We start from the raw sequence: 13,748 nt of genomic DNA on the forward strand, positions 1-13,748 counted from the left end.
TCTAAGGAAATGATTCCACTTTTTTGCCACTATATTCTCTACTGTGCTGCTAGACTAATCTTTCCAAAATTCATGTCTCTCCGCTCCTCAAAACTTTTAAGGCAGGAAGTTCAAATACCCTAATATAGACTTCAACATCATTTATAATATGATTGACTCGTATTTCTACCTTTTCTTACAGGTCTTCAGAGCTCTCCTAACAGTCCAACACAATGGGCTGTTCGCTTGGTTCCAAACATGCCATACCTCCATTATGTCAGGCTCCAGTTACACCATATATCTTTACTTTTTTATTTCATTTTTATTTCAATACAGGCATGTGTTTGAGAATCTTTGCAGCTCTTGGAGTAGGCTTCCTTCCCCACTTCCATCCTAATTCAGATGCTACCTCTTATATAACATTATCCTCAAACTCCACCCTACTCAAAAATCCATCTTTGGGTTATTCACTGCTTTTCTTATACAGCCAACCCAGTACATATCACATTGTGTTGTGGTTATGTGTCTACCGTGCTCTTAGGAGCAAGGACCGCAGTTCTATTTTCAATGTTCCAGCTCAAAAGGTAATGGCCCTACACCAACAGAAGCTGAAGCGGAGTGACGGTTCTATCAGTGAGTTGCAGCTTTCTGTGGAAAACATCCCAGGAGATCTAGAAAATAAAGCATTACCAGTAACCTTTGAATATCAGGCTTCTTCAAGGGGATGATGGCAAGTACCCTTTCCAAATAGATAGTTAGAGAACCATTATATCCAAATTACTCTCATCAAATCTTCAAGTGCTTGTAAATTTTATTTCATTTCAATGAATGAATGTACAAGACACTTATTAGAACATTTGGGTATCAATCTTGGAATAATCATAAAATGGTCAAGTGACCAGGAGTGAACAGCTAAAGTTAAACAGGAATGGAGGTCCAGACAGGAAAAAGGAAGGAAGGAAGGAGCCACACTTTTAAGAGCCAAGAAAAATCCTAACAGATCTAGGGATAGCGTTGAAAGACAAGTTGCTTGTGAATTGTCAGTGGCAAGTTTCTATTAAGCTGTGGATTTTAAAAATACCAAGGAGATATTCAGATTAAATTTAGGAAGAAGCTTCCCAATATCAAAGGCTGTTAAATGGTAGGAATTATAAAGCAAACACATGGGGCAAAAGAAAAAATTCTAACCTGTACATTAGAGTTCTGAATGTAATTACCTCCATAACGTACTGCTAGATGTCTATAAAAGAATATTTATGGGTCCCATGTGACCCAGAGTAACAAAGAAGGAGTAGAAAAATTTTAGGAAATGCTTTTCCCATGATGGGTGATGGGGTAGGGCAGAAAAACAAAAGTCTAAGGAGTTCTACTTATGGGAAATCCTACTAATGATCTTGGAAGATTTTGCTAGTCTTAGGAGCAATGCCATTTGCACCCAAGTCGCTAATTTCCTGAGAAAATGAAGAGATATATCCTACTATACCTCTCATAATATTCTTTTCATAAACTTCAAATTGTCTGAGTACTCTTGAAACATTACATCACCAAATTTTCGTAACAGGGGTGTTTAAATATAAATATTATGTTCAGTTAAAATGTTCTACATTGACTTACTGATTAACACTAAAGAGAAGAAAGACAAGACACTTTGCATCACAATTTAAAATGTGCAAGGAAATTAATTAGGATAAATATTTATTTCCACATAACATTTCTTAGTTGTGAAAAACACAATATCCTAGTCACATTTACACATTACTTGAACTTTGCAATAAATTACATTCAAGATATTCAGTAATTTTGACCAGGAATCTGAAATTAGGAGGAAATATATAACACTACATTTTTTTCTTATATTTTATATGATTTCAAAATATTAGGATTAACATAGAGATAGCATTAAAATTCACACAAGAACAAAATGACTATAAAAATACTCAGAAATACAGAATTTCATTGGGTATGATTGCTTATTCAAATAAGTGATCATGTGAAGGTTTTAATTCACTATGATCATTTGTAACAGAACAGTTATTAATATATTAAAACACTAGGAGGCTGCTTTGGGGACTGACTGGCTGTACAGCTAGTCTAAATCATACAACAATGGAGTTGTCTACAATATGGTATCTGTATTATAAAACACACAAAGGCAACACACTTGGAATGGAAAGCTTCTGTATTTTTCCTTGGCATTTATAAACACAAACTATATTAGCTGCAAATTATTCTTATAGTTTTTAGGTTTACATTCCATGAAAGAAATGGCTCCTTAAAAGATTGTCAGGGGAGTTTTCAGAAATATCAAAATATGAGTCTAATGGAGACTTTGTTGGGGTTTTTTATTTCCCTCATAAGCTTGATCACAAGAGAATTTTTTTTTCACTTTTCATGTGCACTTACACACAAAATATGTACTTAATAGTTTAGAGAAGCCATGGGGCTCTGAATCATTGTAAAATTGGACACTGCAGATCATAAGATCGATGATCACCGGTCATACTTAGGAAATGAGAGCACTACAAGATTCCATCTTTATTAACTTCACATTATCTAAAATGAAATGAAATACCATATTTTTAGTAATGCTCAAAAATTCTTAACTTTCCTTCCTCTTGTGCAAGCTTAGTAAAAATGGATGTTTTCATATGGACTGAAATATCTACAGAATCTTCTCGAACAGAATCTGAAATATTCATTGAAAAGACTATTTTTCTACAACATGCATTCAATTAAAAAGTGGAAAAGAGCTTTGCAGAAGAGAAAAATATAGTTGGAGACCTGTCAGCCTAACGTTAGAACATGATTCAGAAGCAGCATTAAGCAGTACTGGACCTTGAGCAGCAGAAAAACTACACAGAAGTGAAATTTCATGTACAAAGACTCCCCATGTGGCCTTCCACAGCTGTGTATAGAATAAGTTTATTTGGGAAACATTTGTTTTAAATGGGAGAGAAATTTAACGGGATATTTCTGATAAAGGTTTATAATGAAAATCTCACAAAACTTACAAAGGTTTCCTGAAGCATTTCCTACGAGCCTAGTGTTTGATGGTATAAATCACAACTTGAATTGTTAAGCAGACACTACCTGACTCTGCGTTAGTTTCTGATTCTTTTCAACAAATTGTGAACAGGTTTCTATATATTTTTTTCAAATGACTTTAAGTTTTAGTTACATATAAACTCTTAAGTATTAAATGTATCATAGTAAATCAAGGATATGCATAAATACAATTATTAAAAAATGTTTCCAAACTAACTTTTTGATTTGGGTCTTTTGAAATAAGTCACTAATGCTAAGCTATAAAAAATAAAAAGGAGTAAGTCTACCTTTCAAAATTCTTCTGAATGAAATTATCAGGTAGCTTCAGGTCACTAAAGTAGGAAAATACAAACTAGGTAAATATGACATCTCTTTAAGAAAGCTATTGCTCTCATAAAACTAACCATGAGAATCCAGTGTTGACAAATGTCTAACATACAGCAAGGAACACAGAGATTTTTGCATTAACTAGTGTATATGCTCACGAGGGTGTCTCACTGTTCAGAAGTTTAAACACAGAAATGAAACAAGTATTGCACTACTTACAGTATGAAGGCGGATTTGGGATGAGAGACAGAATTTACAATACATGATCAAAGCAGTTTTATTAATAATTGTGGCACTCTTCTCATATATATGTAAAAAATAAATTGAAGATCAAGTCATAGACAAGTCTCCCTGTCAACACCTTTCCCTGAGTCAGCTTTCTTCTCTTTTCGGCTTTCAAGGCTACAGTGGGGGAGAAAAGGAGACATTTATTACTGCAATCCTGCGCGGCTACTGTGAGATCTGCTTGCTCACACACAAAACCCATCAACCCCAAAGCACCACACGGGCCCTTAGCATTGCACTTTCATGCTGCGAAGCGTGGATAGATAGCAACAATTAAAAACCTCTGCACTCCGTGAGGTAGAAACCAAGAACTGCAGGAAGGGGGAAATTCAAAATAAAACAAAACAAAAAAACCAGGAACTAAGAAACAAAAACCAGACATTTTAAAACAGTTCCAGAAGCATGCAGAATCGATGCCATCGTCCTCATTTGGCCAGAAGAATTAGTGATGGTGGCTGAAAATGCCAGTGCGGAAATGAGAAAGCACTGACCATGGGAACACCAATGAGATGCTGTGGGACGAAGCTCAGGGCTCGCTGCGAGGGGTTCATTCTTTGTGCCCACGCTGGGTCCTGATCTCTGGTGAACTCTGTGTTGTGGTCAGCAGGACAGACATATCTCCGCTGCTTGAGAGGACGTGCCCGTCCCCACACCCCACCCTCCAAACACCTGCGCAGACTAACCCTCATCCTGGCCTCCCTCATCACCTCACTCCCTCCAGAATCAACTCGTTCCCAAGTGACTTCCGTTTTGTCTGTTCTCCAATTAACCTTAGGGGATGGGTAAGCTGGTGATAAGACTCTACCATCTTTGTCTATGCTTTTTTTCAATAGCTGTCCAATGAACACTCTTCTTACTCTCGTGTTAACACTTTTTGTGGAGAAGTCTAATAACATGCTCACAAGCGAGAAGCTCCCAGCAAGAAATACATGCTTCCCGAGGGGCAGATGCGCTCACTCCCCAATGACTCCCAGCACCCGGCAGAGCCCGCCACGCCTGCGGCCTCCTGTGTCCCTCCCTGCCACCTAGGGCCCTGAGCCAGAAGAGCCCACCCGTTTTTACCGCTAACTTTGTCCCTAAATATAAATTTATGAAATAGTTGGTGGTGGGGAAACCCTCGGTTTTCTAACTCTTCTCAAAGTAATCAAGTGACAGTTAAAACCTTTTTTTTTTTTTTTTCCACGCGGCCTCCTGCACAGCTTTCTTAGTGGTCAATAACTTAGACACATTCTACGAGTGTGTTTTTAAAATTGTTTTTCCTCCAATTCAAGCTAGAAACAGCCCTTCTCAGTTGTCACCGCCACCCGGCACCATCAGGTAAGACGTGCCCGAGCTTCTGCCATCTGTGGCACGCCGCCAGCGCTGAGAGCTGGTGTGAGCGAGTGTCTATGGCACCCGCGTGTACGCCTGCCACACTTCTCAGCACACACTACTTACAGGTCAGAGCAAAGCAACTTTTCTCCCTTTTCTTTTCTCCTTCCACGAGAAGAGATGACAGTGTGCACATGATGTGTTGAGAGCCTTAACTCTGTATTTTTAACTCCCCTATCTGCATGACTCACTTTCTTCTACTTTAAGTGCCTTTCATATGACATGTGTCTGCTACCCTACTTTCCAAATTAACTTTCCCTTGGGCTTTACCTGGCTCCCACACAAAGCTAGCGAGAAAGGGCAGCATGGGGGCAGCTGAGGAAGCCCGAAATGGAAACTGGTAGGTTCCGTTCAGGTCCCAGCAGCCAAGGAAGAGCTGTGGGACCTTGGACTGGTTATTTAATCTCTCTGGGACTTGGTTTCCTCATCTGTAAATTAGTTTGGGACTATGTGGTCCCTAAATTCTCTTACATCTCAAATGCCAGAATTCTGAGGCTGGTGTTCTCAATTATAATGAAAATAGAATAAAAGATCATCTCTGTAGGAGACTGTAGAGATGGAGACATACAGGACTCTCCACACAGACACGGCTCCTGTGAGCACGATGTTCTGCTCCAACACTTTTTTAGAAACCAGCACATTCCCAATGGCACTCACTATTAGTCACCGAGCAGTGAGAAAAGATTCAGAATGTTGACTTAATTCACAGATTTGCTTTGTCCCGATGTCCTGCTTTGGTCATGCTGGTTATTTGGTTATAAAACAATAATCAATGAAATGATCAGGGTGGGGGTTTTCCCCCCTCTTTAAAACCAGTGGTTTGGGTATCAGATTAGATTTCAACAAACTACCAAGCAGAAATTTTATAACCAGGTCAAGATTTCCATGAAAACTATGATTGACTTGAATCTACCTTCTTACTGTATGCCTATTCCTCTCTTTATTTCTAGTGATGTTCATTTTTCAGGATTCCAATCCATTCTAAATTTTCATTGTAACAAACATACTACTTCTTTTTATCAACTTTGTGTCATATCTATGATAGCTATGACAATAGACATATATAACATATCTATTACATACTAGCTCCTGTGCAAAACCTAGGGATAAAAGGCAGATGAGACAGTGCCCTGCCCTTCAAGGAGTTACAATTTAAAATATAAGGAAATAATATTTCAGGAGACAGCAGAACATGACCTGTTACCTTCATGTTGCCAAGCATCCATGAAACTGTTATGTTTCAATCACACCAAAATAGTTGTTATGAACAACATTTACCAAGCAGTCACGAGAGGGCATCAGCCTAGGAAATCAGAGCAAAGAAGGAGAATCTGGGATATAAGAAGTGGGTAGCTAGAGGAGAGCAGAAAAGGTGGCCGCAGAGCCTAGCCTCAGCCTCCGCCAGGGCAAAAATCAAGGGCTGTTTTTCCCAATGTTGCCGGCTACCTTCCCAAGAAATGTCAATCTTGTGTGTCAGTTTTATAAAACATAGCAATTCTATTCTCATGCAATGTGGTTTTTAATGAGACCTATTTCTGCCAATCCAATTCAATAAGCCACAGAGGAGCTTGTCACATGTATGCATTACACTGTTGAACAAGGATCAAATTAGACATCCTACAGATGTGGTCAAATTTGCAATTAGTTCTTAGATCCTTCTTTCGGTCAGAGTGGATAAGACATTTTTAGCAGTGAGAAGTGAATGAAATGATGGAGAAAATACAACTGCTGTTCCAAACTCCACTAAGGAAAAATACCTAGGCTTCTCTGATGCTCTGACAGGCATGCAGGACCAATAGCAAGGGACAGGATGGATTACGGGGTGGGGGTCAGGAGCCAAAAACTGTCAGGTTTCTGAGCTTAGGTCTCAAGAGATACAGACCCTGGTAACCTGGTCTTTAGGTTTTTGTTTTGTTTTTATTTTGTTTGCCAACAGATACTCTAGCAGGCAGAAAATTTTTAGAGTTCCTGGTCATCACATTTCAATGCATTCAACAAACACACTATGAGAAAGCAATGGCTTTGGGAGGGTATTGTCATTAGTGTGGGTGGTTTTAGGATTTGTGGAAGCCACACTTTTTCTGCCAGCTTCCAATGTCACGAAGATAAAAGACATTAGCCATGAACCAATAGATATTTTCACATGGAAAGCTACAGATTTCATCACATCTAAGGTAAACATCCATGCACAATAGTTTGAGTCTCATGTTAGTGGTAACATATGTTCAAAGAGTAAGAAACGAATGATTATATCAAATTATAAACGATGGTCTTAACAAAACTGGACCTGCTTAAGGCATATTGTGTTTCTTAAAAACAGCTAAGGATTTCTGATGAAAAGCATCACTTGACTTTACTATTTACTTTAAGGAGTACCTAAAATATCATGACATAAAATTTTTTGCTTGAAACAACAGAAAACCAAGAAAGTGTTTGTACTCTGGATCCATTTAGTGCAGGAAGAACAGTATCTGTAAGTTTGGTTTTCTCAAACTGTCCACATATTCCCATGGCTGGCTGACAGTTTATTTGGAGCTCATAAACCTGGAGTTCCCATTTTTTAAAGAATCAGAGAAATGCCCTATCTTTAACGTGAAAGAGTCCACAAACACATATTCCAATGGGTTTGAGAAATTACCCTTCTCCTAACTCTGATTTTCTTCCAAGACTTCTACCAAAACAGAGTTACTGTGAGGATGACTCTATCAGACTGTGGAAAGGATCTTTGGGAAAGTAATATAAAGAATGATTTAGAATAAAATATTATTTCTGCTTGAACCAAGCAAAGAAATACACGAAGAATTTAAAGCCCTGTTAAAGATAGAAGACATCGATCAAAAGTCCGAGGGAGCCTACTAACTTTAACTAACCTCTGGTGTGTTAGAGGTAGTTGTCTATGGGGTCGGGGCGGGGGGTGGGAAGAAGAGAAGAAGAGAGAGAGAGAGAGAGATGACTAATTCCCAGCTTTCTGAAGACTCTGCACGTCTACTGTTTGTCTTTTTGGGACAGAGATGACACTGAAACAGCATGCCATTTTGGGGTGACAAAAATCAGCAACAAGAGATTCTGTAAGTCTAATGTAATATCTTTTCTGAGCCCTCATTTCCAAATATTTCTCGTCAAGCCAGATAAGGTTTAAAGGTTTGGAAGCATGGGGTGCAGAGATGGAAGCTCCCAGCTTTGCAATTTCTTAATTCAAAGGATAAATTTTCTTTTTTCCAATATAGAAATTTGATGTCATTACTAATATAGTTCTATGAGATTTGTTGATTTATATAGGATGCATTTGTATAAATCATGTGGGGAAAAAAGTTCACTCAAGTTTCAAACTTTCTTAGAGAGTTGAGTAGTTCTAGGAATACCATAAACACTCAGTCTGATACTAGATCTAAGCCCAAGACTCTCCATGCCTTTTGCCTCCCCAAAACTCACATAGAGAACATAGGCTGACCAGGTTTCCAGGAAACACCATTTAACATAAGGAAATACAACCAAGGAATAGGTATGAGGGAGAGGGTCTTACCTTTGGGGAATCAGCTTCTAGAGTGATTAGGAAGGGGAGCTTATGACAAAAATGTAATATAAAAATTAAGTAGAAAAAGTTAATTTAAGGTCATGAAAATAAAGGAAGTTAATAGTTAAACACTGTCCCAAATCCCTCAATCACTCTTATGCTATTAACATAACACAGAGATTTTTCTTCAGATCAGCAACTAAGAAGCCTGGGTGGTTTGAACCCTTATTTACTAATTCTGGAAAATTCCATGGAAATCATGTGATGACTCTTGATATTTAAGGACACACTCCTCCCCCAGCATGCATTTAAAACTTAGCATCTACAACTATGGGAGTTGCTTGTATACAGAGAAATAAGAATCCATAGAACTTTCTGGAGCTGAAAGTTTCAGAATAAGGAATTTAGGCAAGATTTTCAGGGGGTTGGAATAGGGGCCTGGAAATATACTAAATAAGAAATAACCATTCACATGCACATAGGGTTTCAGAAAGGACAAGGGGGAGTGCAAAATGAGGTCAGACATCTAAGAGGGTCCTGGAAGGTGGGTGATGAAGGAATGTAATGGAATCTTACTGCAAAAGAGTAGACCAACTGAATGTCCAAAAATGCCATGCATTGGGAGTCATTTATAACATTGTTTTCCCCACTGTCATAGTTTTGGAGTGAGCTTTTAATTTGAAAGGGAGATGTTGAAAAACAAACTAACAAATGTACCTATTATAATTTTTGCCTACTTTTAAAAAAGAACTTCCTGAAATATATTAGACCTAAATTCAATGGAAACAATTACTATTCTTTTGCTAATGGATTCATGTCATAAAAGGGTTGGGATCAATACAAATTCACATCACTTTGGAATCCAAACCTTTTAGAAGGAAAGCTTGACTCCTTATCTTTCGAGTTATCAGCTGTCATCAGAAGGTTCCTCCACAAGGCAGTCTTTGACATTTCATCAGAAATATTGATCACAGATGGATCATCTCTAGATAGTTTACCCAAAATGAAATTTAAAAAATTAAATAAGTAACTGCAGTTGTATAGAAACAGATACTATATATAGGACAGTCTTGTGCCTTAGTACAGTGTTTTTTGATAGTTAAAAAGATAAGGAATATTCTCATAATTACTTTTAAAAATCTATGAAAAATCAAAATCAAATCAACAGTGCCTCTCACTCACTCAGAAAGAGCCTAGTAGATGGACCATAGGCTCTGACCCCGTCCTCACCGTCCAACTCCATCTCCTGCCATCACAACCCTGCTCCTTCCTCTCCAGCCACAATGCAAAGGTCTCCTGACTGTTCTGGAATACTACAGGCTAGCTACTGCCTCAGGGCCTTGTACTTGTTCTTCCTTCTACTCATGACGACCCTTTACATGGTACAACTCTTTCTCTCCTTTGTTTAAATGTCACTTACTCAGAGAGGTCTTTGCTGACGACTCTATTTAAAATTTCTATTTCTATCCCCTCAGAATACACTTACCCTTTTTTGCTTTTTGTTTTCACTGCACTTTTCACCATCTAAAGTACCGTACTCTATTCTTTGTTCATTTGGTCATTTTCTGCCTCCCCTATCTCCATCTATTCCACTTGAACATAAGTCTTATGAGAAAAGGTTTCTTGACCATTCATCTGTGACTGTTTGCCTAAGACTCAAACAGGGCCTGACACTTGGTACCCACTCAACAAGTATTTGTTGAATAAATGAAGGCAGTCTGTGTATTTGGCAGAAGTCTTTCCAAATGACTAGGGGAGCCTACAATATCAGGACATGTACAATGTCGGGTGCTTTTCTTGCATTTTAAAATGACACCAATTATAGGTGACATTCAGAACTCTCTAAAATATTCCCATGGCTAGAAACACAACCAAATAGCAGCAGAGATAAATCACAGGCCAAGTCGAAAAAAGTTTCTAGTGAGAAAACAGCACTCTTCTTACTACACGTGGAAAAGATAGCCTGCTATGAAGGGGGGGAAAAATACATGTTCTAGAGAAATCCTAGGCTGACCTCACATGACCCTCACTGGTGGCTGTTCACAGAGGGAAACAAGTAAGACTTTTAAGAGGGACACCAAAGGTCTGGAGCAAACCCTAGCATCTCACAGGCTCCCTCCCTTTCCAGTCTAGAAATACATTCTTTAGTTCCTCAAATCCAGCAGCTCTTAGTGACTCAAAGCATGAGATCAACCAGTTTCCCAAAAATGCTGTATGAACACATGTTTTTCATGATATTATATGACAATGAGTCTTGTAAGCAAAAGAGTTTAGAAAGTTATAGACTCTGAAAAACAATCTGAGGGTTTTGAAGGGGCAAGGGGTGGGAAGTTGGGTGAGCATGGTGGTGGGTATTATGGAAGGCACGTACTGCATGGAACATTGGGTGTGGTACATAGACAATGAATACTGGCACCTTGAAAAGAAATTTAAAAAAAAATTTTTTTAGAAAGAAAGTGCTGGATTAAATAAAATTACACTTTAAAAAAATGCAGCACCCCTTAGATTCTTTAATATGGCAGCATGTAGTGTGAGCCTCCACACTGGAATGCAGGATGGAAATACATCTAACCAAAACATCTTTCCAAGAGGGGTACCATATAAGACTAAGTTTCTACAACATACATGTGGGAATATATTGATTCGACAAAACAATCAACAGGATTTTAAAACTTGAGTATGGCTTGAAAAAAGATAAAATGACTTTCCATGATTATGTGATAGATAATTATATTTTAAAAACCTAGGGAATGTGGTTTTACAGCACACCCTGAAGATCTAGAAGATTCTAATTTTTTGGTCAATAGTATGGTAAATTTTCTCCTCAGAGAAAAATTTTCTCTCCTTTTTTACTGGCATGGCCTTAAATTATCCTTAAGCACTTTGAGACTGTATATTAATCTCATATGCATACAGACAACTTTTGGCCAAATACTTTCATAGGTCTTTATTATAATGCATAGGAGTTTGGATTCTTTTGCATGTTGTTGTGTCTAAAGAAGAATAACATATTTTGGAGAGTTACATAAATATTTACTAAAATGACTGGTAAAACTGAATCTTCTAACTCAAGAAATAGATCATCTCTTTGGCAATGCCATATTTTAGGGGCAACCTTCCAGAGTTCAAACATTTACCTGGGATCAATTTAGTGAATACCTACCTAGCTCATGTATTCTGGCATCAAATCTCAACCCATCTTCAACTGCTACTTTTCAAGGTTAAGAAAGAGAACAATACAATGTTCTTGTATCCATTATAAAATATGAGAAGAAAAGACTACAAACAAGGTTTCCTGCTGCCCCTCCCCCTTCATTTTAAGCTACTGGGTTATACTCACACAGTTATTAGGGTCAGAACTTAGTACTAGGACAGGGTAATCTAACTCCTAGTTTCAGTTCTTTCTACTCTAACACAGCTTCAACAAATCTTTGCAGGAATCCACACAGTAGGAAATTCTTAAGCATATAAGAACACATTCCATGACTTAAAGCTTTTATGTGTATATCTTACCTATAGTGCCCTTCCAACGGGAGCTGCACCGTGCCCTCCTCTTCCATAGCTAGCATACTTTGTTCTTCCTGGAAAGACAAATGTAAAATATATAAAGTGAACCTGATGAGTCTCCATTTTACATTAAAGAAGAAACACAGATTAATGTTTCACTATCTCATTAACCTCAGGACCTTCCACTTTGTTTGCATTTATTAATGCTAGCACAGGTCCTTTCAATAAAGCACCAGCTACCAAGAACATAAGTAATTAATGAGAGTCTCATACCACAAAGTAATTTAAATGCTAACAACAATCTCCTTCATGTCACTCAATGTAAAACGTGGTTAATTTCCAAGCACATTTTTTTTAAAATAATCCAAATTTTAAAAGGAAAAACATATGGACAGTGTAATTGTTTTCATTGTTATAAGATTTAAATTACAATCCCAGAATGCTCTGTCAGAAGGGAATGAGAGATATATTTAGCACCGTGGTTCTCAAGCTTTATTTTACATCAGAATCACCTAGAGAGCTTTGAAAAAAATACAGATTGTGAGGCCCCACCTCCAGAATCTCTGATTCAGTAGGTCTGGAGTAGGGCCCAAGAATTTATGTTTCTAGTAAGTTTCCAGGTGATGCTGATTATGCTGGTCTAAAGATTACACTTTGAGAACAACTGCTCTAGAGATTTTTTCTGAGATGTCACCTTTCTGTATGGACAAAAACACAGGTGTGCTTTCCACCAGACACATTTTGGGCTTTTGTTTTATGCCTCAGATTTCTTCTTACAACCACAATATCCTACCCATCCCCAAAAGGTAGAAATACTTCATATATTCATTTCTTCATATAGAACACTTTAAAGCCATATCTTTAAGATACAGATACTCTTTTCCTACCATATTGAAATGTCCTGGTTTAGTTTTCAATAATGTTATCAACTTTTTTCCATGCACCAAAAAATTTTAGTTATCTATAGATTATAGCTCTTATATAAAGCATTTATTTTCAAATGGGTCAATTAGCAACACTCAAGTTCAGAGAATGATTTGGGGCCATTTAAAAATGTTAGAATCATTAGTTCTATCTCCAGAAATGGACTTTTATTTATTTAATGTATTCTTTTAGTGTAACTGACACACAAGGTGTACACATAGTGATTCAACATCTCTATACGCTTTGCTCTGCCCACAAGTGTAGCTACCCCCTATCACCATACAACACTATGACAATCCCATTGACTATATTCCCTCTGTGGTGCCTTTTATTCTGTGACTTATTCATTCCATAACCAAGAGCCTGTATCTTCCACTCCCTGTCTTAGATTTTGCCCATCCCCCAACACCATTTCCCTCTGGCAACCATTAGTTTGTTCTTTGTATTTATAGTTCTGATTCTGCTTTTTGTTTGTTTATTCATTTGTCTTGCTTTTTAGATTCCATGTATGAGTAAAATCATCAGAATCAATCAGAATTTATGGCATCTTAGTCTGACGTTTCACTTAGCATACTACCCTCTAGGTGCATCTGTATTGTCACTGATGGCAAGATTCTACTCCTTGTGTAATATCAAAAATGGAACCTGAAGTTAGAGATGAAGAGCTAGAGAAAATAGGATGACCCTGGAGGCTCATTTGTCTTTTAGGAGCTTAACCATAGCTTGACTGATTTAAATCAGCTTCCGGAAAGACATGACCTTTGGCTGATGTCATTTCTGACAGGAAAGGCCATTC

The 13,748-nt window shown here is 37.8% G+C and overlaps 1 protein-coding gene across 8 annotated transcripts in view; it reads right to left on the reverse strand.

Annotated features, from left to right (window-relative positions):
• Positions 1–1,638: 1,638 nt before the first annotated feature.
• SLC4A10 (solute carrier family 4 member 10) overlaps positions 1,639–13,748 on the reverse strand; it is a 312,033-nt gene continuing 299,923 nt past the window's right edge. For 6 of the 8 annotated variants that reach the window (XM_004743945.3, XM_004743944.3, XM_004743949.3 and 3 more), the window contains 3 exons: positions 12,035–12,102; positions 9,390–9,506; positions 1,639–3,753 (listed from right to left, as the gene is read on the reverse strand). In XM_004743945.3, the coding sequence (XP_004744002.1) occupies positions 3,687–3,753; positions 9,390–9,506; positions 12,035–12,102 (252 nt within the window). In that variant the 3' untranslated portion in view covers positions 1,639–3,686. Of the gene's footprint in view, positions 3,754–8,530; positions 8,570–9,389; positions 9,507–12,034; positions 12,103–13,748 lie in introns of all 8 variants that reach the window. The other 2 variants (XM_013051994.2, XM_004743946.3) reach the window with 2 other exon arrangements.

Source organism: Mustela putorius, unplaced genomic scaffold (genome assembly GCF_011764305.1).
Source record: "Mustela putorius furo isolate JIRA1106 unplaced genomic scaffold, ASM1176430v1.1 tig00003869_pilon_pilon_pilon, whole genome shotgun sequence".
Classification (NCBI taxonomy): domain Eukaryota; kingdom Metazoa; phylum Chordata; class Mammalia; order Carnivora; family Mustelidae; genus Mustela; species Mustela putorius.